Source organism: Nansenia antarctica (assembly GCF_963989245.1).
Source record: "Nansenia antarctica genome assembly, chromosome: 17".
Taxonomy (NCBI): domain Eukaryota; kingdom Metazoa; phylum Chordata; class Actinopteri; order Argentiniformes; family Microstomatidae; genus Nansenia; species Nansenia antarctica.
In genome coordinates, this window is record NC_137687.1 from 16857469 (window position 1) to 16880690 (window position 23222).

Below are 23222 nucleotides of genomic sequence, written 5' to 3' on the forward strand. Positions count from 1 at the left end.
AGAGAAGGCCAGGTGAAGGGATATAGTCCTGGCTAAGAGAAGGTCAGGTGAAGGGATATAGTCCTGGCTAAGAGAGACCAGGTGAAGGGATATAGTCCTGGCTAAAAGAAGGTCAGGTGAAGGGATATAGTCCTGGCTAAGAGAAGGTCAGGTGAAGGGATATAGTCCTGGCTAAGAGAAGGCCAGGTGAAGGGATATAGTCCTGGCTAAGAGAAGGTCAGGTGAAGGGATATAGTCCTGGCTAAGAGAGGTCGGGTGAAGGGATATAGTCCTGGCTAAGAGAGGTCAGGTGAAGGGATATAGTCCTGGCTAAGAGAGGTCAGGTGAAGGGATATAGTCCTGGCTAAGAGAGGTCAGGTGAAGGGATATAGTCCTGGCTAAGAGAGGTCAGGTGAAGGGATATAGTCCTGGCCAAGAGAGGTCAGGTGAAGGGATATAGTCCTGGCTAAGAGAGGTCAGGTGAAGGGATATAGTCCTGGCTAAGAGAGGTCAGGTGAAGGGATATAGTCCTGGTTAAGAGAGGGCCAGGTGAAGGGATATAGTCCTGGCTAAGAGAGGGCCAGGTGAAGGGATATAGTCCTGGCTAAGAGAGGGCCAGGTGAAGGGATATAGTCCTGGCTAAGAGAGGGCCAGGTGAAGGGATATAGTCCTGGCTAAGAGAAGGCCAGGTGAAGGGATATAGTCCTGGCTAAGAGAGAGACAGATGAAGGGATATAGTCCTGGCTAAGAGAGGGCCAGGTGAAGGGATATAGTCCTGGTGAAGAGAGGGCCAGGTGAAGGGATATAGTCCTGGCTAAGAGAGGGCCAGGTGAGGGGATATAGTCCTGGCTAAGAGAAGGCCAGGTGAAGGGATATAGTCCTGGTTAAGAGAGTGCCAGGTGAAGGGATATAGTCCTGGCTAAGAGAAGGCCAGGTGAAGGGATATAGTCCTGGCTAAGAGAAGGTCAGGTGAAGGGATATAGTCCTGGCTAAGAGAGGGCCAGGTGAAGGGATATAGTCCTGGCTAAGAGAAGGCCAGGTGAAGGCATATAGTCCTGGCTAAGAGAGGGCCAGGTGAAGGGATATAGTCCTGGCTAAGAGAAGGCCAGGTGAAGGCATATAGTCCTGGCTAAGAGAGGGCCAGGTGAAGGGATATAGTCCTGGCTAAGAGAGGGCCAGGTGTTGCTGATTAGAGGCTTATAGCTTTTAACGTCTGGTCTTTGCCCCTGTTTGATTTTGTTTATACTACAAAGTACTAAAGATACATTTATTTACCTTTGACCTTCATTTTTGGACATTCCTCATTTCCTTTTCATTTGATTGTTGATCTACAGGAGTACTCTTAATCAGCCACCACAAGAAGGGACACAAGGTCATTCATTCATTCATGCATTCATTCATTCATTCATTCATTCATTCATTCATTACAATATTGTTTCACTTACGTTTCAGTAAGAATTAGTTAATTAGTTTGATTAAGAAGCTATAAATAAATAGATGGGTTTTATTGGTGATCTTGGAAATCTTGTGTGCAGAATAATGCTGAGGACCGAAGCTGTGGAGGATTGTCTGTCTCCCCAGTTGACTGCTCCCCTCTCTCTCTCTCCCACAGGAACAGCTAGCTCCGAGGAGAATGATGGGATTCTAAATGAGGTTTACACCGCGTCCCGTGTGTGTGTGTGAGAGAGAGAGAGAGAGAGAGGGGGGGGGGGGGGGGGGGAGAGAGGGAGAGAGAGAGAGGGGGGGGGGGGGGGGAGAGAGGGAGAGAGAGAGAGAGAGAGAGAGAGAGAGAGAGAGAGAGAGAGAGAGAGAGAGAGAGGGAGAGAGAGAGAGAGAGAGAGAGAGAGAGAAAAAGAGGTTGGGGGAGGGCGGGGGGGTGATGTCGTCACCTGGCTGTCGTCACTAGGAATCAGAGGCTGAAAGCAAGCGGGAGTCAACCCTCCCCATCCTCAGACTCCCTGTCAGCCGGTCTGCTCTCTCAGCTGCGCTGCACACAGCCGGTGATCACCATCGCACCAGCCAGCCTGCCTCTCACCCGCTCACACACTCACACACACACACACACACACACACACTCAGACAGCAAAGCAGCACGCAGCAGACACAGCAGCTACAAGAGCTCCGAGAGAGAGAGAGAGAGAGAAAAGAGAAGGGGTATCAGAGAGGGGAAGAGAGGATGAGGATGAGTCCGTGCGGTGTGGTTGTGGCTGTGTCGATGCAGCGCCCCGCGTGTCTCCTCCTGCTGCTGCTGAGCGCCGGGGGCGGGGGTCTGTCCTCCCCCCTCCTCAGCCCTCAGGCTCCGGGCACCACACCTGTCCCTGCCGACCCCCCCACCCAGGCCACACCTCCCCCCGACCCCTGCGAGGGACAGCCCTGCCTCAACGGAGGCTCCTGCGCCGCCCAGACCCAGGACTCAGAGCCGGGGGAGCGGGACACTCTCCTCCCCATCCCCTCCTGGGCGTATAACTGCAGCTGCACCTCTGGGTTCACCGGACACAACTGTGAGGTGAGGAAACAAGCACAGTGTTATTATCTGATTTCCATCAGCTTTGCTGTTAGTTTCTTATGGTTAGAACAAGTGGACAGTTTATGTATATATATATAATGGTGATTGTGAGTGTACTTGTCTTTGCCTTTGGAGATGGTTATTAATGAGAGCATGTGTGCTGCAGCTGTTATTGAGACGTGAGGAGAGGAGAGCGCTGCGTTGCTATGGCAACAGGAGAGAGGAGTTCAGTCGCAGCTATACAGAGCTGTGTATTTCTAAGTCCTTAAAACACAATTACTTTAAACCTTAAAATTGCCCCTGAAAACATGCCATTGATTTCCCTTAATATAAATTAAGGTCCTTAAATTGAGGTCCTTAAATTCTAAAATCAACGTCTTAAATGACATAATCAGAGATGAAGTGCATATTAAGGGGTACCTTAATTGTACCTTAATCAAATACAGTGATATTATAGATCTCTTTTCTGTTCAAGGACACATGAAGGGTGGTAGAACTGTTGAACTTCACCTTAATGTATACCTTAATGGTTTAACATTTCAGTCAAAAAACCCTTAATCATGATTCATTGTACATTCAGGGGTGCAATTCAGAACTGTCAAAAGAGTTCTAGAACAAAACGCTGGAAAAATATTATTTTGTAATGCAACCATGGTTGCTCTAAAGAGGTTGTTTTCTGTCGTCCTTTATTGTAGCTAGTGTTTTGTTCTACCTAGCTAGCTAGCCACTGGGTTAGCTGGCTAGCATAATCGCTATAGATAACTAAGCTCTCTTGGTCTTGCTAAGCTTTTGAACATAGATAAAGAGCAAGAACATTTTCAGGGTTTTCTCTGAAAAGTGTGATTTTACCCTTGTGATCCATGTTTAAGGGGTTTTACTTAAAAAACCCTCATACAGGTATAAGACTTAAGAATATCCTCTGAAAACGTGTTTTATTGGAACGATTGACCCCCAAAATGTAGGAAAAGACACCAAATATGTTGGATTACATAGGCCCTCCAATATTAACACCATTTTACCCCGATGGCGTCACTCTAAAACATTGTTTAACCTCTTTTGACCTTGAAAAAAGTATGATCCAATAAATTCATTAAGTAAGACTTTTAATATATGATACAGGAAGGTATTAGGAACAATAAAAACTATGAAACATTACTATTGCAATTTCTCCTGGGTTGGGCCTTTTTTTAGTTAGATTGATAAGATTGACTAATGGTTTATAACACAGAAGGTACTTAATTAGAAAAATTAAGGTACACATTAATTCAGTGAATTAAGGGGGCAATTACAGGGGTTTTAACCATTTTAACAAACTGTTATTCATGTCTAAGGAGTTTAGACACCTAAACGTTTCCCTTATATTAAGTACAATTAAGTACACATTCTTCCTGTAATCCTTGTTTGAGGGTGTTGTAAGGGGTTTTACTAAGAAACCTGATGGTTTATAATGCAGAAGGTTTTTAAGGTTTTTTCCCCTTTAAAAGACCTGTAATCCCCCCTTAAAAAAAAGAAAAAAAGAAAACCCTTTAAGTAAATGAAGCATTAATAGGGATATTTAATTCTATTTAATATTTTATTTAATATTGAATATTTAATTTGAGAAATTAAGGGATTAGTTTCCTAGTGTGAGGTAGTATTGTAAGGCCTAACATAATGTTGACATTAAGCTCCTCAGTTGAAGTCTCCCAGACAGAGCAGGTGTACCACAGTACTACTGCTGTAATGTACTGCTACCCCCAGCTAGTGTACTACGGTACACACTGCTGTAATGTACACACTGCTGTAATGTACACACTGCTGTAATGTACTGCTACCCTCTAGTGTACTACGGTACACACTGCTGTAATGTACACACTGCTGTAATGTACACACTGCTGTAATGTACTGCTACCCTCTAGTGTACTACGGTACTACTGCTGTAATGTACACTCGCTGAGGGTAGCAGATTGTCATCGGCTACAGTAAAATGAATGAATGAATGATCTTTATTGTCCTTGTACGGGTACAACGAAATTGAAATGCAAACCCTAGGTGCTAACAATCAACACTGTCCTAAGATAATAAAACAGTCCTAAGATAATAAAACACAGTCCTAAGATAATAAAAAACAAGAATGAGACATAAAAAGACATAAATAGGGGGATATACCTAAAAGTCATCGGTAGGAGTCTGAGTATGTATCTATTATGTAAACGTATATACTTATATACACTATATGGCCTATTCACAGGGGGGTATATAGACAGGGGGGTGTTAGCATGTAACTATGTACTTTTATAAACATATTTATGAACTAGTAAACTTATATGAATGTAAACATACAATACAAACCCAAGTTATGCTTGTGTGTGTCCTGTAGAGTAAACATTACTTTAAGTAAATGGTAATGGTAAATGGACTGCACTTATATAGCGCCTTTTCTGCTGCTCCAAAGCGCTTTACAACGGCCTCTCATTCACCCATTCACACACCAATGGCGGCAGGCTGCCATGCAAAGCGCCGGGCCGCTCACTGGGAGCAATTTGGGGTTCAGTGTCTTGCCCAAGGTCACTTCGACATGTGGCCAGCCGGGGCTCGAACCACTGATCTGCCAACCTTGTGATTATTAGACGGCGGCTCTACCTCCTGCGCCACAGCCGCCCCGTATGTAGAGAAGAAACCATGAATTTAGGAGAGGCTGGTTAACGAGGCCAGAGAGTCAACTACACCAGGGCATTGATCTGACGCCACTGACTGAGCAACTAACTGCAATCGATGAATGTGATCAATATATTATGATCGTTCATCAGTTGTCCTTCAATTGGTTTACCGTTACATCCCCCCTGGGTTAGTTTGTTGTTGGTAGAAACCAAGGTTGTGGCTGCCTTCACATTTGGGAAATTTGGGAATGAAATTCCTGACTGAAGTTTTACTGTGGAATATAGCATGCTTGTGTTCATGCTTCACACATCACCAGTAAGGATGACCTCAGTAGCAGTACTGTAGGACTGTATAGGATAGCCTCCCCCTCCACGTCAGATCCGCCCAGAGCGTCGAGGCCTTTAAAAAACTAGCTAAGACACCTTTTCTCCCTGGCCTTTGACCTGAGGTGAGCCTGCCTCCCGACAACTGCACTTTTTGTACTTTCATTTCTGCACTTGTATTTTGTATTGCACCTTGTTTTTAGTGTATTTTTATCTGTTGTTTCTCTTTTACTAGTGTTTTCTGTTAAGCACTTTGGGCGGCTGTTTTTGTCGTTGGAAAATGTGCTCTATAAATAAACTTTACTTACTTACTAGGATCACTTAAAGAAACGCCTTGGCCCTTTGGTGACTCAGCTATTTGCTGCCTGACTGACAGTCAGTGACTGTGAGTAACGGCTCTGACTCATGCTGGGGTTTGAGAGTGTAACAAGGAGGACAAACACTACCCTGCTGTCTATCAGCTCACCTTCTTCAGAAGATATTCGGTTGTTAAGTCGTGACCTGTTTCCGGGTCCAACGTTGGCTGAGGCGCTCTCGAAATGCTGCAGTAATAATAATAATTCATTATATTTGTATAGCGCTTTTCCGAGGCTCAAAGACGCTGACAATATGGAAAGTGCTGTGTCCCTTGTTGTATGAATAGATCCGAGTCTAAAAAACGATTGAACTGTCATTCTACCGCTTTAGTACACTGGTACTCTCTGGTGTGGGGTTTTTATTTGGACCCGGAAATTGCTAAACGTCACGCGTGACATCAGACTTAACAAGCGAATAAAAACAAAATGGGAGGAAAAGAAGATGGGTCTAGAGATCCCTGATGACATTGGGGGAGAAACCTTCAAACACATACGTCGGTATTTCACCAATGCCAGGCACTGCTTGATCCAATTCCACATCTCACACAGGCTCCATTACTCCCAAGTAAAGTTAGCATGAGATATGTCCTGAGGCATCACCCTCCATCGCACTCCACTGTCTCAGGTGTTACTGTCGATTTACTGTCTGTCTGTCTGTCTGTCTGTCTGTCTGTCTGTCTCTCTGTCTGTCTGTCTGTCTGTCTGTCTGTCTTTCTGTCTGTCTGTCTGTCTGTCTGTCTTGCCAGTCTTATTCTTTTTTCATACCTGTCATGTTGTGTGGTCATTATATTTTTGCATACATTTGTATACAAGAAACATGAGCTACTATAACCTAACCGCCGGTACTGTAACCACATAACCTGCATAACTGCTCTAATGAAAAAAACACAAATAAATAAATAAATAAAATAGGAAAAAAAGGACGAACAGAACTGCAGCAACGTCATACCTACCACCCCACACCACAGCACAGCACAGCGCAAGGTGACTCTGAGAAACTTTGACAACATAACTCACAGGTGGCAGGCAGCCTGCTGGTGTGGCACAGGGGAGGGCAGGTAGAGGTGTGTGGTGGTGTGACACAGGGGAGGGCAGGTAGAGGTGTGTGGTGGTGTGACACAGGGGAGGGCAGGTAGAGGTGTGTGGTGGTGTGACACAGGGGAGGGCAGGTAGAGGTGTGTGGTGGTGTGACACAGGGGAGGGCAGGTAGAGGTGTGTGGTGGTGTGACACAGGGGAGGGCAGGTAGAGGTGTGTGGTGGTGTGACACAGGGGAGGGCAGGTAGAGGTGTGTGGTGGTGTGACACAGGGGAGGGCAGGTAGAGGTGTGTGGTGGTGTGACACAGGGGAGGGCAGGTAGAGGTGTGTGGTGGTGTGGCACAGGGGAGGGCAGGTAGAGGTGTGTGGTGGTGTGACACAGGGGAGGGCAGGTAGAGGTGTGTGGTGGTGTGACACAGGGGAGGGCAGGTAGAGGTGTGTGGTGGTGTGACACAGGGGAGGGCAGGTAGAGGTGTGTGGTGGTGTGACACAGGGGAGGGCAGGTAGAGGTGTGTGGTGGTGTGACACAGGGGAGGGCAGGTAGAGGTGTGTGGTGGTGTGACACAGGGGAGGGCAGGTAGAGGTGTGTGGTGGTGTGACCCAGGGGAGGGCAGGTAGAGGTGTGTGGTGGTGTGACACAGGGGAGGGCAGGTAGAGGTGTGTGGTGGTGTGACACAGGGGAGGGCAGGTAGAGGTGTGTGGTGGTGTGACATAGGGGCTGTGTGTATGAAGAGGGCAGGTAGAGGTGTGTGGTAAACAAAGAGTCCAAAAGACGTCCTCAGGGAAGCCGGAATGTGGGTTCAGATGACGTCTTTCTAGGACGTCCGGATGACGTCTTTAGGACGTCTTATTGACTATGGAATCGTCTTCTGTAGTCCTAAAGACATCATCTGGGCGTCCTAGAAAGACGTCATGTGGACGTCCTAGAAAGACGTCATCTGAACTCACCTTCCGGCTTCCCCGAGGACGTCTTTTGGACTCTTTGTTTACTGGGTATGACGAGGGCAGGTAGAGGTGTGTGGTGGTGTGACCCGGGGGGGGGGGGGGGCTGTGTATGAAGAGGGCAGGTAGAGGTAGATCTACTGGTGTGTGTCTATTGGCAGAGGAGAGTCTGTGGCGCAGTGGACCACTTAATGGAGCATTTAACGTTTAACCAACCAGGGACCCCGTCACCGTCTCCTTGGCTGTCCTGGTTTTCTCTCTCGGAATAGAACGGAGGACATCTGCAGTCTGTTACTGTCGCAGCCCCCCCCCACCACAACGTCCACCACCAACAGCCTATGAGAGGAAATCTATGGGGGGTGGGGTGGGGGTAGTCATTGATTTTCTCTTCCTCATCCACCCCCCCCCCCTCTCTCTCTTTCTCCATGGCAACTGGAGCAGCAGCAGTCAATATAGATCCGGTAAATGACCTGTTCGTTCGGCCGTTTACACCGGCCGTTTTACGTGGCTCGGTGCGTCACACCGCGGATGGACCTGGGTGGGGGGGTGGGGGGGTGGGGGGGTGGGGGCATAATGGGGGAGTTGACCAAACATAATATACAGCAGGAGTTGAGAAGTGAGATTTGGATGTACTATTACTGTAAGGGTCACTTAATCACCATTCCTTCCCCAGACCTGGCTCATTTGAGACTCATAGAGAGAAACTAGCCATGTCAAGGCTAGTTTATTTGTATAGCACATTTCATACAACAGGGGCAATTCAAAGTGCTTTACATTAATTATTTAAAAATACAGCAAGAGGAGCATAGTAAGAAAATAAAAATTACAATGGATAAAAGCAATTATAAGAAGTAAATAGATAAAACATTTAATAAGACAATAGTTAATGGAAAAAAGACATTGATAGAAGTGTTTGTGTTTCTGTCACTTACTAGCCATCTGTTAACTAGAACAGCCATGAGGGGTCATTTGACCCCTGTGAGTAAAGAAACATTTTATATTTTTGCACTCGATCAAATTTCAGGACCCTCCTTTCATGACTTTTCCTAGATATGTGCATTCTACCACCCAGTATCCTTACATTTTCAAAAATCACATCAGGATAAGTTAGTATAAAGCTATTTTGCTGTTTTTCTGTGTAGTAAGCAGGCTAATTTACAAGCGGCCAACTAGTGGTCGTTGTGTGTAAATAGCAGCTTGAGCATTGTAAAGAGAGAGAGTGTTAATCACCATTTCTTCCCCAGACCTGGCTCATCTGAGACTTATAGAGAGAAGCTAGCCATCTGTCTAACCACAGATCAGTAACCTGGACGGATAGCTATGGTCTGGCTCTCCAGTATGTCTGGACTTGATTCTATTCCGGTATTTTCTTTCTAAACGCCTGGGTTTGTTCATTGTTGCCAGATGAGATACACCCACTGCCAGTGTGTCTGTGAGGTGTTCAGCTCTGGTCCTCTCGGGTTATTAATAATTGAAAGGCTTTGTTGTGCCCTCAGAGAGATTCACACAGGCTCCTCTACACGAAAGGTTGTGTGTCAGGGAGTGTGTTGTGTGTCAGGGGGTGTGTTGTGTGTTGCACTCCTCAAAGGCAAGTGGAGAGATATTGGATTATTGGATCGTTCAGTCTTTCTGCTTAACGAGAAGCTAAATAGTGGATTGTTTGTTAGGTTCACATAATCACTGTTTATGACTCTGCCTGTCTATACTTACTACTCATGATGCCATGTGATGATCTAGGTGGTGCCATGTGATGCACACGCCTAAATATGGTGTGGAAGTGTTGGAGGAAATGGGGTTTTCTCAAATGGGTTTTATCCTTGTGCTGCTTGAGCTGTTTCAAGTGGCAGGTGGCTCCACTTATTCACAACCTGTTAGTGAGCTGTGCATCGGGGGGGCGTGCGCGCGCGGGGGGGGGGGGGGGCGGGGGAGATGAATGCTAATTTGAGACAGGGGAAGGGGCTGTGTAGACTGGCTGGTCAGCTTGTGTCTCTCAGGGCTGCTCGGCTGCTGCAGATACAGCCTCATCCAATTAGTGGCAGCTCAACGCGCATCACCAGCCTTTGGTCTCGGAGCTTCTTTGATTTCCTGGCTTGTTAGGGAGTGTAGTGTAGTGGGGAGAGAGAGACCACAAAGAAATATGGTAATATGTATCCACAGCTTCTTATCAAACTCCACGCAGAGGGAGCTCTCATTAAAGTATTTATACGATAACTGCATTTACCGTGGAGACCACGTGACGCAGGGTCGTACGTAGCTTTTTGGCGGGATCAGACATCAGATCTAGACCCTAACCCTGCGTGAATGATCATGTTACGTGTCGGACTGCTGAGACAGCTTTATTGCAGAGCTGATGATGATAGGGCGCCCAGTATTGCTGCCAGTTTGAAACACACTGAACGTAAATATAAACGCAACACTTTTGTTTTTGCTCCAATTTTTGGGGGGAGTTGAAATCAAGGACCGAAGACTTTTCTACGTACACAAAAAGGTCTATTTCTCTCAAATTGCGTTCATAAATTTGTTTAAATCTGTGTTAGTGAGCACTTCTCCTTTGCCGAGATAATCCATCCTCCACCTGACAGGTGTGGCATATCCAGATGCTGCATTAGACAGCATGATTATTGAACAGATGTGCCTTAGGCTGGTCACAATAAAAGGCCACTCTAAAATGTGCAGTTTTATCACACAGCACAATGCCACATATGTCGCAGGTTTTGAGGCAGCGTGGAAATGGCAGGAATGTCCACCAGAGCTGTTGCCCGTGAATCGAATGATCATTTCTCTACCATAAGCCGTCTCCGAAGGCGTTTCCAAGAATTCGAAGTGGAATTGGAATGCCTTTGGAGATGGCTTATGGGAGAGAAATGATCATTCGACATTCAATTCACAGGCAACAGCTCTCAGGGTGGACATTCCTGGAGTCAGCGAATGTCTGCCAATTGCACGCTCCGTCAAAACTTGCGACATCGCGACATCTGTGGCATTGTGCTGTGTGATAAAACTGCACATTTTAGAGTTACAATTACAATTAAACACAGGTGCAAGTAATAAGTCCATGATGAGTGAGTGAGTGAGTGAGAGAGAGAGAGAGAGAGAGAGAGAGAGAGAGAGAGAGAGAGAGAGAGAGAGAGAGAGAGAGAGAGAGAGAGAGAGAGAGAGAGAGGCAGCACAGTGGGAGGCTGGAGGGAGGGGGACACCTAGGGATGGTACTGGGAAGTGCGCCCCCACCCGTAACACTTCTTTATGTCCAGTCTTGTGTTTTGAATCTGAGTGGCCCCCAATTTCTGCTGTGCTCTGTGGGGAGGGTCTGGGAGCTGTTGTCTGGATGATAGAGATGCAGATTGACAGGTCAGAATGCAGCGCTGTCTCAGACTGTCTCATACGGTCAACCTCTGGTTCGTCCTGGCAGAAATAGAACTGCACGGAACCTTCTAGAGTGTCCTCTGGGGGAGTCTACTGTATGCCCCCTCCCTCCTGCCCTCCTTATCTCAATATCTCACAATCTTAGTTTGGTGTTTAGAAGCTCACGTTTTGTTGATTTTCTCCTTACAGTCCAGTTATAGTACAGGCTAGAACACACTAAAGAATTGTTATGGTGTAGATAAACCACTAAATGTGGTAATCCATACCTGTGTAGTGTTATTCTATAACCATGCAATATGTTCACATTCTTGTGATGAGGATCATATACTGTATATAAGTCTACTAGTCCATATGTTATGTTTATAAAAGTACACAGTTACATGCTAACTCCCCCCTGTCTATATATCCCCCTGTGAGTAGGCCATATAGTGTATAGAAGTATAGAAGTTCACATTATAGATACATTCTCAGATGTCTACCGACCACTCATCCCCCTATTTCTATCCCCCCCTATTTATGTCTCATTCTTGTTTTTTTTATTATCTTAGGACTGTGTTTGTTTGCAATTTCGTTGTACCTGTTACAATGACAATAAAGATGTATGCAGTAACATGGCGGAGCCCCCTTCCACTTTGTACTGGCCACGCCGAGAGTCACGGTCTCTGTCCTGGAGGAGAGAAGCACCATGACACCTCTCTCCCTGGCTTGTTTAGGTTGTGTTGCTGTCTGTTCTAAAGGCTATTTTTAGCATTCATGGCGCAAGGCACGTCACAGCAGCACAGGGCTGGGTGAAGCAACACTGCTGCTCTTACTCAGCACTAATTAACGGTTATCTACCATAGCCGTTAGAATGTATGCTATCTGATCATTAATAATAATAATAATAATAATAATAATTCATTGTATTTATATAGCGCTTTTCCGGGGCTCAATGACGCTGACAATATGGGAAAAACAGAAGACACAGAAACAACAAGCAACAGATAACATGAGCACATAGAACACAGAGTTAGCCAACAGGCACAGGGAACAATTAACACAGCAATGTCCAGGGGGGGGGGGGGGGGGGGGAGGGGGGGCTGGCAGGGTTGTATGCGTGAAAATTGAAACAAGCATGGATGTAAATGTGACACAATAAGCATGTGTGTGTGTGTGTGTTGACGAATGGAACGGGAGGGTGTGTGTGTGGAGGAGGGGGAATGAGAAGAGGATAGACTGATGCTCTGAGCCAGTGTGATGTCATCCTCTGTTCTTTTGCCCTTCGTTCTTCCAGGAGGGGTAGTCTCTTAGCAACAGTGCAGTCACATCTCCTGCTGTCTCCATGGAGTTATCATGTAACACACACACACACACACACACACACACACACAGACACACACAGACAGACAGACACACACACAGACACACACATACAGACAGACAGACAGATAGACACACACACACACACACACACACACACACACACACAGACAGACAGATAGACACACACACACACACACACACACACACACTCGAGTTGCGGTTACGTCAGCATTAGTTGACGACCAGTGTGTTAATGAGGTCACGCGGGATAAGAGCTGTTCTGTGTAGTGTCCTGAGGTGGATGTCCTGAACATCTTCTCTCAGACGATAAACTAGAGCTTCATTTCAAAAGGTCCCCACAGGAGCCAGAGCAGGAAGAGTGTACCATAAATGGTAAATGGACTGCACTTATATAGAGCCCTTAGCCAAAGTGCTTTACAACAGCCTCTCATTCACCCATTCACACACACATTCACACACTAATGGCGGCAAGCTACCATGCAAGGCACTGGCCGGCCCGCTCACTTGGAGCAATTTGGGGTTCAGTGTCTTGCCCAAGGACACTTCGACATGTGGCCAGCCGGGGCTCGAACCGCCGATCTGCCAACCTTGCGATCATTAGAGAGCGGCTCTACCTCCTGCGTCACAGCCGCCCCATACCAGTGGCCCTGTCACTAGTCTGGGGAGTCCAACAGAATGATTAGTCAGTATTAGCTGCTGGGCCTCCGTATTGACAGTGATGTGTCAGTGTTTACTAGGCTAGCCACACAGGTGTTACCTTGTTAGCTAGTTAGCTTTGTTGTTTTTTGTTAGCGTGATTTGGTTTGTTGTGTATGAATGTGCACAAGTTATTTTGTGCCTTGATGCCTATGGGTCTCTGTTGGGGGTTTTGATCCTCTCTGGGACAATGTCCCCTCCTGTAACAGAAGCCATCATGTTACCTCTGTAACACCCTGGCTCTTCCATCATCTGGAAGGGAGAGATACACTTGGAGAGCTGGAGAGTAAGTTCAACCAGACATTTGTTTCAGTCATGAATTCTTCAGCATTCTTTGGCCCTTTGATATGTACCCATAATGATGAGCTGTGGCTTATTGGTGTTGACCGCTGGTGGAATGAACTGCCCACGGCTGTCAGAACTACAGTCACTACCCATATTCAGTCGGAGACTGAAGACCCATCTCTTCAGGCTATACCTTAACTGCTCCTCCTGAGACATCTACTACCCCCAGCACTGTCCCTCCTGAGACATCTACTACCCCCCTGCCAGTGGCGTAGCGCAAAATACCGGGGCCCCCCCGCAAGGTGGCGGTGGGGGGCCTTTCGCAACGGAGTAAAAAAAAAAAAAAAAAAAACGTGCGTTTTTTAGATGCCGATGCGTTATTGACGTTGCGAAATTTCGCAATATGCACTCTACATTCTAAATGCTTGACTTAGCAAAAGCTACAAACAAGTGAGAGCAATAGCTAAAACCAAATGGTAGACTACATCAGTAGCATGTATTAAGTAGAAAAGTACAAGCTTTATTTCTTTTAACAAAGTGTGGTGTGCACAGCAGCGCGATATCTGTAAACATACAAGCTGTAGACTCTCCGCTAAGGGTTGCCAGATGGGATTGAGAATTTCCAACCTAACCAATCTAAAAACTTCTAAATCCACCAAAAACCAGCCTATCTGGCAACCCTGTCCCCGCTGCATCAGAGTCTACTTGTTGCGTAAAATTGGCCAGGGTTAGTCAAATCCTTTGTTGGACATCTCGTTTCTTAAGTCCTGGTATATTGTGGCATTTCTTTAATGTTTGCCATCTGGTCTAGGAATACCCAGGGAGACGCAGACAGCAGAAGTAGAATAGAATAGTAGAATAGAAAAACTGACAGCCTGTGACTGTGAACCTGGCCGGACCCTGCCCTTCTGCCTGAGTTTGAGTATGATGCTGCCGAAATAAATGTTATTGTTTAGTGCTGTACGCTTTCGTGGTATTATATTGTGTGAATTATCATCTGTATGTTGTTTTTCTTTCACTCGACTAACCGCCGAGATAATACTTGAGACATGTACTTCCGTAAACATATTATATATATTTATTTATTTTACAATATCGGACCGACAGTCCCACATATAGCGGCTATAAGGTCCGAATAGAGAATCTACCACCACCTAAAGAATGCTTATTGTACTTTGTATTGTATTTTCGCTTGCTCATTTTCCTTGTGTCTCGCTGCCTACGTGTGACGTCAAAGTCATGTTGCTATTGGATACGGCTAACTATGTATATATTTTTAAATATAGGCCTATATATTAAAATTAAGGTTGACACAATGAAGGGCCACTTATTTTCTTTGTTTTATATTTTTTTTAATTATTAAAAAAAAATATTTAAAAAAATGGATCCAATGTTAGGGGGCCCCCTAGTGGCTGGGGCCCCCCCGCGGTGCGTCGCTTGCGGGCCCGTCCGCTACGCCACTGCCCCCTGCACTGTGTCTCCAGAGACACCTGCTTTTTCCCTATACTGTGTCTCCTAAGACTTCTACTGCCCCCCTTGTACTGTCTCTCCTATCACTGTCTTCTATCACGACGACTGCCAGTGGCCCCTGGCCTGAGCTAGATTACTCTTCCTGCTAGAACTGGTGAATTGATGATTCACTTGCTTAGTCAAATGTATTGATTGTAAGTCGCTTTGGAATAAGCTGCTAAATGCCAAAAATGTAACTGTAAAAGGCCCGGAGGTTTAAAGGCATGAAAGTCATCACTCTACACATACATACAGGAACTCTCCTTTCATGCATGCCTATATGTACACACTACACACTACACACTACACACTACAGGCCATTGACTGACTACTGGTTTTTACACACTACAGGCCCGTAGCCTCCTCTGTGTGTTAGGAAGAGTGGTGGCAGTTTAGAGCTGAAGTCATTCACTCTTTATCAATGTCCTTACCGTTCCAAATGATAGATCAGCCATGAGGGGTCATTTGATCCCTGTGAGTAAAGAAAAATGTTATATCTTTATATAACATATATAATGTTATATCTTTGCACTCGATCACATTTCAGGACCCTCCTTTCATGACATTTCCTAGATATGTGCGTTCTACCACCCAGTATCCTTACATTTTAAAAATCACAGGATAAGCTAGTATAAAGCTATTTTGCTGTTTTTCTGAGTAGGAAGCAGGCTAATTTACAAGCGGCCAACTAGTGGTTGTTGTGTGTAAATAGCAGCTTGAGCATTGTAAAGAGGGGGTCATGGCTGTTCTAGTGTTAAATTGAAATTATGTTTATAACTCCAGAATGTAGTGTATTGTCCTATAAAGTGGCAGAGGCTCTCCATTTATTTTATATTGTCAGGGATTGCGTGACGCTTTGATGCTTCAATCATTTCACCTGGTCCCATTCGATAAAATGTATCCAGCAACTGTGTTTTTACTGTCCTGGCTGAAAAAAAATAATGATCTTAAATTGCGGCATAGAATGAGAACAGAATGTCCTGGTTCCATGTTGCCATGACATCAAGCTGTGGGTTTGTTTGGGGGTCTTTTCAGCAGCAGGGAGGCTGTGTGTATGTAGGTCAGAGAGAACAGCCACCTCCTGTATCACCATCACACACAGAGAACAGCCACCTCCTGTATCACCATCACACAGAGAGAACAGCCACCTCCTGTATCACCATCACACAGAGAGAACAGCCACCTCCTGTATCACCATCACACAGAGAGAACAGCCACCTCCTGTATCACCATCACACAGAGAGAACAGCCACCTCCTGTATCACCATCACACAGGAGGACATCACTCTGTACTCAGGCCAGCTGTGGCCGGCCAACTCCTCATGTTTCTGAGGTGCTTCTCTGTTTGTGCATCATTTTACATTTACATTTACATTTATGTAATTTATGATGATGAAAGCCCCAGGTTACAAAAAGGTTACAAAAAGACAGGGGGGGGGGGGCATTAATGAACTGTCACTTATACAGAGTATGGTGACAGTAAATATGCAGAGTATGGTGACAGTAAATTAGCTGTGAGCTAATTTGCATCCGTAGTCCTCATGCCATAAAATCGTACACTAGAAAAAAAAAACAACAAGAATAATGGACAACATCACAACAGAATACAATAGGACATAAAACAATGAGTAATATGTGCCCATAGGGACATACATTGGTGCAGTAGAACATAAAGTGCACAGGTTAAAAGTGCAAAATAAGACGAATATAAAGGTGCCAAAATAAGGTGCCAAGCAGATGGGAGGAAAGTGTCTTTACCAGCTCCACTGATGCCAAGGTATAGACCCTGACCTACCTGTCAGCCTGGTGCAGCGGGGGGGTAGGAGGGGGAGAGGAGGGGGTAGGACGGAAGCTTTATTCAATCAACAGTTCTCCAGGGTGTCATGATGAGGGTGTCACGCCCTTCACAGCTCAACCGTGTCCATGTCTCCCCCTCTGGTGTGTCAATCATCCAGCAGACATCCAGAGTGACAGCTGTCACTCCTCATCTCACAGTCTAACTGTGTCTGACACATCAAAATCTGATCAGAAACGGCGAGGTAGATTAAAACTGAATGATTGTTGATAATATTAAAGGGGAAATATGGATTTTTACCGTTATAGGGATTTTGGTAAACAGCTGAGGGGTGGGGGCTAGACCACTCTCTAATTCATAGATGGAGCTACACCCTTTACGGTCATGTTCTCACATGAAAATCCCAATCAGGACCCGGAGCAAGTGGATGAGATTGCAGCATTGTTGCATAAATTATTTCTCTGATTTGCGTTCTCACAGCCCTTTATGTAAATGAAGTAACATACGCAATCGAAGCAACAGACGTGGTAGTTGATTGGTCCGAAAAATTTAAAATTGCCAGTTCGTCCCGCTCTTATCCAGATCAACACGCATGCGCTGTTGTTTTCCTATGGACTGCCTCGAGCAGCGTTCTCACCAAAAGCGAAGCGAAGCAAAGTGATGGATGCGTCGTTTCTAACCGAAGCGAAACCTCCCTTTTCAAGCGGAGCATCCGAGGGTTCTTTGCTCCGGGAGTTACTTCGAATGTGCGTTATCACAGCTCCAAACGACGCAGAGCAAAGCGAACTTTATCCTAAACTCTGATTCCAAGTGAAGCAAATGTTCTAGTGAGAACACACCCTAAGTGTGTCTGTTGATGTCACACAGCAGCCAAAGTGATGGTAGATGACGACTCACAGCGTGTGTTGGAGCCATATCAAGGCTTTTTGAGTTTGGTTAAGAAAAGCTATTAATGAGATATTTTGTGTTGACTTTGTGTTGAATATTATGAAATATGTTTATGAAATGTTTTGTTTACCTTTTTGATTTTGTCATGTATGTTCCTTTAAGGATGTAGTAGATTGGTCACCTACCTGATACTGAGCTAATTACCGTGAGTGATTGCACAAGGTGGGATGGCTTTATATAGGTGATCAAAATGTCTGTTTGCTAGGTTATGGTGGAGCTCATGATGTTTTCAACTGCACAGCATCTCACAGGATGTATTGCACAAGGAAAGTCAACATGAGTTTGTTTACTTTAATAAATTATTTTATTTTTTGATAAGCTACGACTCTGAGAGTGCTTTCTAAGGAGTGTGTGTCGGAATACAGAGTGTGTGTTGGCTGTGGCGCAGGAGGTAGAGTCGCCGTCTAATGATCACAAAGTTGGCAGATCGGCGGTTCGAGCCCCGGCTGGCCACATGTCGAAGTGTCCTTGGGCAAGACACTGAACCCCAAAATTGCTCCCAGTGAGCGGGCCGGCACCTTGCATGGCAGCTTGCCGGCATTGGTGTGTGAATGGGTGAACGAGAGGCCGTTGTAAAGTGCTTTGGAGCAGCTTTGGAAGTGCAGTATATAAATGCAGTCCAATTACCATTACCTTAACCTCAGTGGCTAAATGGAAGTAGGAGACGGGGATTCGTCACTTCAGCGTGGAGATGTTAGTGTCTGTCTGTCCTGCTGGTTGTCACTCCTGTCCTCACAGTCAGGACATGTGTCATCCCCTGACACGCTGTGGTCTGAGAACAGCTCTGATTGAGTTTGGCAGGAGCCTCTTTCATGACACCTTTGTCTGGTCTCCAGTTAATGCTGATAGATAACGGCTATGTAAAGCTGCGTCTCAGGAGGTAGAGGCTGTGTCTCAGGAGGTAGAGGCTGTGGCTCAGGAGGTAGAGGCTGTGTCTCAGGAGGTAGAGGCTGTGTCTCAGGAGGTAGAGGCTGTGTCTCAGGAGGTAGAGGCTGTGTGGAGGGGCGGCTGTGTCTCAGGAGGTAGAGGCTGTGTCTCAGGAGGTAGAGGCTGTGTCTCAGGAGGTAGAGGCTGTGTCTCAGGAGGTAGAGGCTGTGTCTCAGGAGGTAGAGGCTGTGTCTCAGGAGGTAGAGGCTGTGTCTCAGGAGGTAGAGCCGGCGTCTAATGATCACAAGGTTGGCAAATCAGTGGTTCGAGCCCGAAGTCGAAGTGTCCTTGGGCAAGACACTGAACCCCAAATTGCTCCCAATGAGCGGGCTGGCGCCTTGCATGGTAGCTTGCTGCCATTAGTGTGTGAATGTGTGTGTGAATGGGTGAATGAGAGGCTTTGGATAAAGGCGCTATATAAGTCAGTCCATTTATAAGTAACACATCTGGTGCATCTGATGTCCTATTAATAGACTCCTCCTCATGCTTAGGTTTGGATTCAACTTTTGGAGAAGAGAGATTTGCCATCTTACCCCTCATCCATAAATACGTTGAAACTCAAATAAAAAAAACTAATTCTGTCAACCTGAGAGGGAACTTAGGGAGTTAGTGAGGAATATTCTAGATGCAGCCATCTTTGACCGCTTTCATTCCCAACTAGGCTACATCCCCAAACAGTGACGTGAATAGAGCTATCAGATTCTACTGTGTTCTGAAAGAGGAGGGGTGGTGTGAGTGGTGTATCATACAGCCCAGGATACAACACCAGAGGCGCGGTGTGTTAGTAGTCCATTCAGTTAAATGGACTGCACTTATATAGTGCCTTTATCCAAAGTGCTTTACAACGGCCTCTCATTCACCCATTCACACACACATTCACACACCAATGGCGGCAATCTACCATGCAAGGCGCCGAGCAATTTGGGGTTCAGTGTCTTGCCCAAGGACACTTCGACATGTGGCCAGCCGGGGCTCGAACCGCCAATCTGCCGACTTTGCGATCATTCGACGGCAGCTCTACCTCCTGCGCCACAGCCGCCCCCCAATTCAGTTGGAGAACACACAGTATATTCACTGGCCAAATGGAACCACTGTTGATGACCAAATAGGTCTGGTGGTAATTCCTAGACCATATGAACAGTGAGTCTGGCTGTTGGAGGACTGCAAGTGGTGGTGGAGGAGTCTGGTAAATACTTTAGCACACTGCTGCTTGGTATAGCATGTTGAGAGGCTGTATGCTTGGTATAGCATGTTGAGAGGCTGTGCTGCTTGGTATAGCATGTTGAGAGGCTGTGCTGCTTGGTATAGCATGTTGAGAGGCTGTGCTGCTTGGTATAGCATGTTGAGAGGCTGTGCTGCTTGGTATAGCATGTTGAGAGGCTGTATGCTTGGTATAGCATGTTGAGAGGCTGTGCTGCTTGGTATAGCATGTTGAGAGGCTGTGCTGCTTGGTATAGCATGTTGAGAGGCTGTGCTGCTTGGTATAGCATGTTGAGAGGCTGTAGAGGGACAGCTAGATAAGATGGCTGTTACAAGATGGATGATTGGCAAGGTGATGTAGAGTTAACAGCGAACCATATCTTAATATTATTCATCTGACCCCAAGTAATTTAATTAACACTATGTGCTGAGAATTGTTCAGTTTGTGCTGATCAGTGCAAGATAGAGAGAAGAACATTATTACAAGGCAATTCATCATAGATAAATGTGTCTCGGCTCGGTGAAAAGGTCTGCATGTAGGGAATTGTGAAACCTCGCAATTCGAGCCAACAAGTCTTGTGAAAAAAATGGTTTTCCGGTTTTTGGCATGAGACGAAAATTGAAGCGATGAAGAACCCACTCGATATCATAACCGACAGTTTTACATTCACTAAATACCTACCGTTAGTTAGCAAACTTCGGTGGGGGAAGTATTTTCCCGACACACCACCAGTGAGTTACATGGCATAGCCACACGTGTTAGTTTGTTAACTATGAAATGAGTTACATTCCAAGCTGTGTCAGTGTTTACTAGGCTAGCCACACAGGTGTTACCTTGTTAGATAGCTAGCTTTGTTAGAACCGTGTTTTGTTTGTTTGTTTGTTGTGTATGAACGTACACAAGTTATTTTGTGTGTGTGTGTATGTGTGTACTACACTAGCCAAACAAGTGTTAGCTTGTTAGCTAGCTAGGTAGCTTTGTTAGAGATATTATAGACAGGGGTGCACATAACTTTTTGGGGCCAGTGCTCAGAGGAGCACCTAGGGATGCTGCTTGGTGCTCCCCGAGCTCACGAGTCACGACCCGTCCCACAGGATGGATAAAAAAGGGATACATGGATAACTTATATTAGCAAAACGACATTTATTCAAAAATAAGATGAACAAACAAATGATTGTGTGCAAAACAAAAGAAACAAATGAAAAATCAAATGACTGCTCTTTAAGCATGAAAGTCTGTCAGACTCCTTTAAACACAATGAAATCAACTGACATCTCTTTAAGCACTAACTGAATGTCTGTTCTTTAAATACAATGAAATCAACTGATATCTCCTTAAGCACTGCTCTGTTCTGTAAACACTGAAATCAACTTTCAACAAAAAGTTACAACCTAAGCATTTACTTATGCTACAAGCTTAATCATCATCATCACTGCTCTCTTGACTGTTGTTAATACTGTCCTCAATTTCAACCATGGTAGAGGATGTTGTAGGCTATCACTTTAAATAGCTCATTATTTTGATTGTTGCACAAAGTCTTTTTTTTTTCCTTCTAATATAATTCCCAACCATATTCCCTGGGTCAGGGGTCGAGGTGCGATAATGAAGCTGTAAAACAAACGTCTGAACGTTTGAAAGCTTCAGAGAAAAGAAACGTTCCGAATGTTTTCGTGAGGGGAGTCGCCGTGGTCGTCGTCGGTGGGTACATTGTGGTCATGAAAGGATATGGTATTGGTATTAACGGGCAGTCAGCAGTTAGCAGTAGGAGTTTTGAGGAAGTCAATTCCTCTCCCAGCGCTTCCAGCTGTTGGTGCGCAAGAGCGCGTTCATGCCGCTGATCCTCCGCGCAACATGCATTTTGGCGACGCATGCGCACTGGCGCACCAGTTATGTGCACCCCTGATTATAGAAAAGGTAAATACTTTTGTAATGAACCGTAATGTTGTGTGGAATCAAAAATAATGATTAATTCACGAACTGCACTCATATTTAGCAGCTTGATGCTGGAGAATGTTGCTGATTTGTAGATTTACTGTAGAATAATACTGTGGATTGAAGTGATTTCACTAGCCTATTTCTTTCTGTGCAGTATGTAGGATGACATCAACAAGTACAGTACACTATGTTCATGAGTCTATGGAAAGCATGCAAGCCTACACTATAGAAGTGTCCACACTGTATTGAGATTGTTTTAGTTTACTGAATACAGTTGGTGGAAATTAAAACTGAGAAACCCATGCCTTCTGTTGTTGTCTGACATGTACTCAGGTTGAGGAGGGAATGAAGACATTATATTTGCGTCTCTCAGCTGCACTGAATCAAACTGTCTCACAAAAGTTTCACCAGCGCCTGAGGGGCAGATGCATTTTCAGTGGTAGATATGGCATTACTGTTTGTCTGCAATGACTTTGTTAGCAGGAGACCACTGACTCATCAAATCAAAATCAAATCAAATTTTATTTGTATAGCGCATTTCTTACAAGATGCAACTCAATGCGCTTCACACAATGAAAATGTTCAGTCAATCAGTCAATCAATCAATCAATACTGACAGAGCCGCGAGCAGGCAAAAGTAAAAAACCTGTATACTATGTAGCCAGGAAAAAATTCCCTTGCAGCCCTCTACCAATAGAGCGACTACTAGCCAGTTTGCTTACCAGTACCCAGCGGTCCCCCAGGGGAGGCCAGGACCACCGGCACAAAGCAAGCAAGCAAGGGCAAAAACCTGTACACCATGTATCCAGGAAAAATTCCTTGCATATTATCGGCGTACACACTGTCCATAAATTTTGTGTTGTATTTGCATCGTTCTGCATCCAGTATGGTCACAGGTCCTGCCAAAAGAGAAACTTAAGCACAGTTATAATGCAACAACACAATAGAGACAGTAAAGATGACAGCAATACAACCTGATGGTGGTCCTGGTACACTCTTGTACCGGTTCCAGTACTGCTCTAGGTGCTATTTGGAGCTGACAGTGCCTCATCAGCACCCGGGTCCATTTTCCTGTCAATACAAATCTCAAAAACACGAGTATGGTGTAGTGGCCTAGTGATCCTAGTTCTATAATGTCCAATGTCTCCCTTAGTATCAAAAGGCGACATTGAATAAGTAGGTTTTGAGGTCACGCTTAAAAATGTCCTGAGTTTTAGACAACCTCAGGCCCTCAGGTAGGGTGTTCCACAATCTAGGAGCATATATGCTAAAAGCTGATCCTCCAAATCTCTTTGTCCTAGCCTCTGGCACTATTAAAAGTTCCGTGCCACTAGACCGTAAGGGTCTAGCTGGTGTGTATCTTATGAGCATGTCCACCATGTAATTGGGTGCATCACAGTGAAGTGATTTATAAACTAGTAAAAGGATCTTGAAGTCTATTCTATGACTGACAGGGAG

At 45.4% G+C, this 23222-nt stretch overlaps 1 protein-coding gene across 1 annotated transcript in view; it reads left to right on the top strand.

The window, feature by feature from the left end:
- Positions 1 to 2161: 2161 nt before the first annotated feature.
- The window catches only part of dner (delta/notch-like EGF repeat containing), a gene marked incomplete at both ends in the record, with an annotated part of 58595 nt that continues 37534 nt past the window's right edge, over positions 2162 to 23222 (top strand). Inside the window, one exon of the mRNA XM_080547354.1 lies at positions 2162 to 2485. Within this exon, the coding sequence (XP_080403480.1) occupies positions 2162 to 2485 (324 nt within the window). The remainder of the gene's footprint in view (positions 2486 to 23222) is intronic.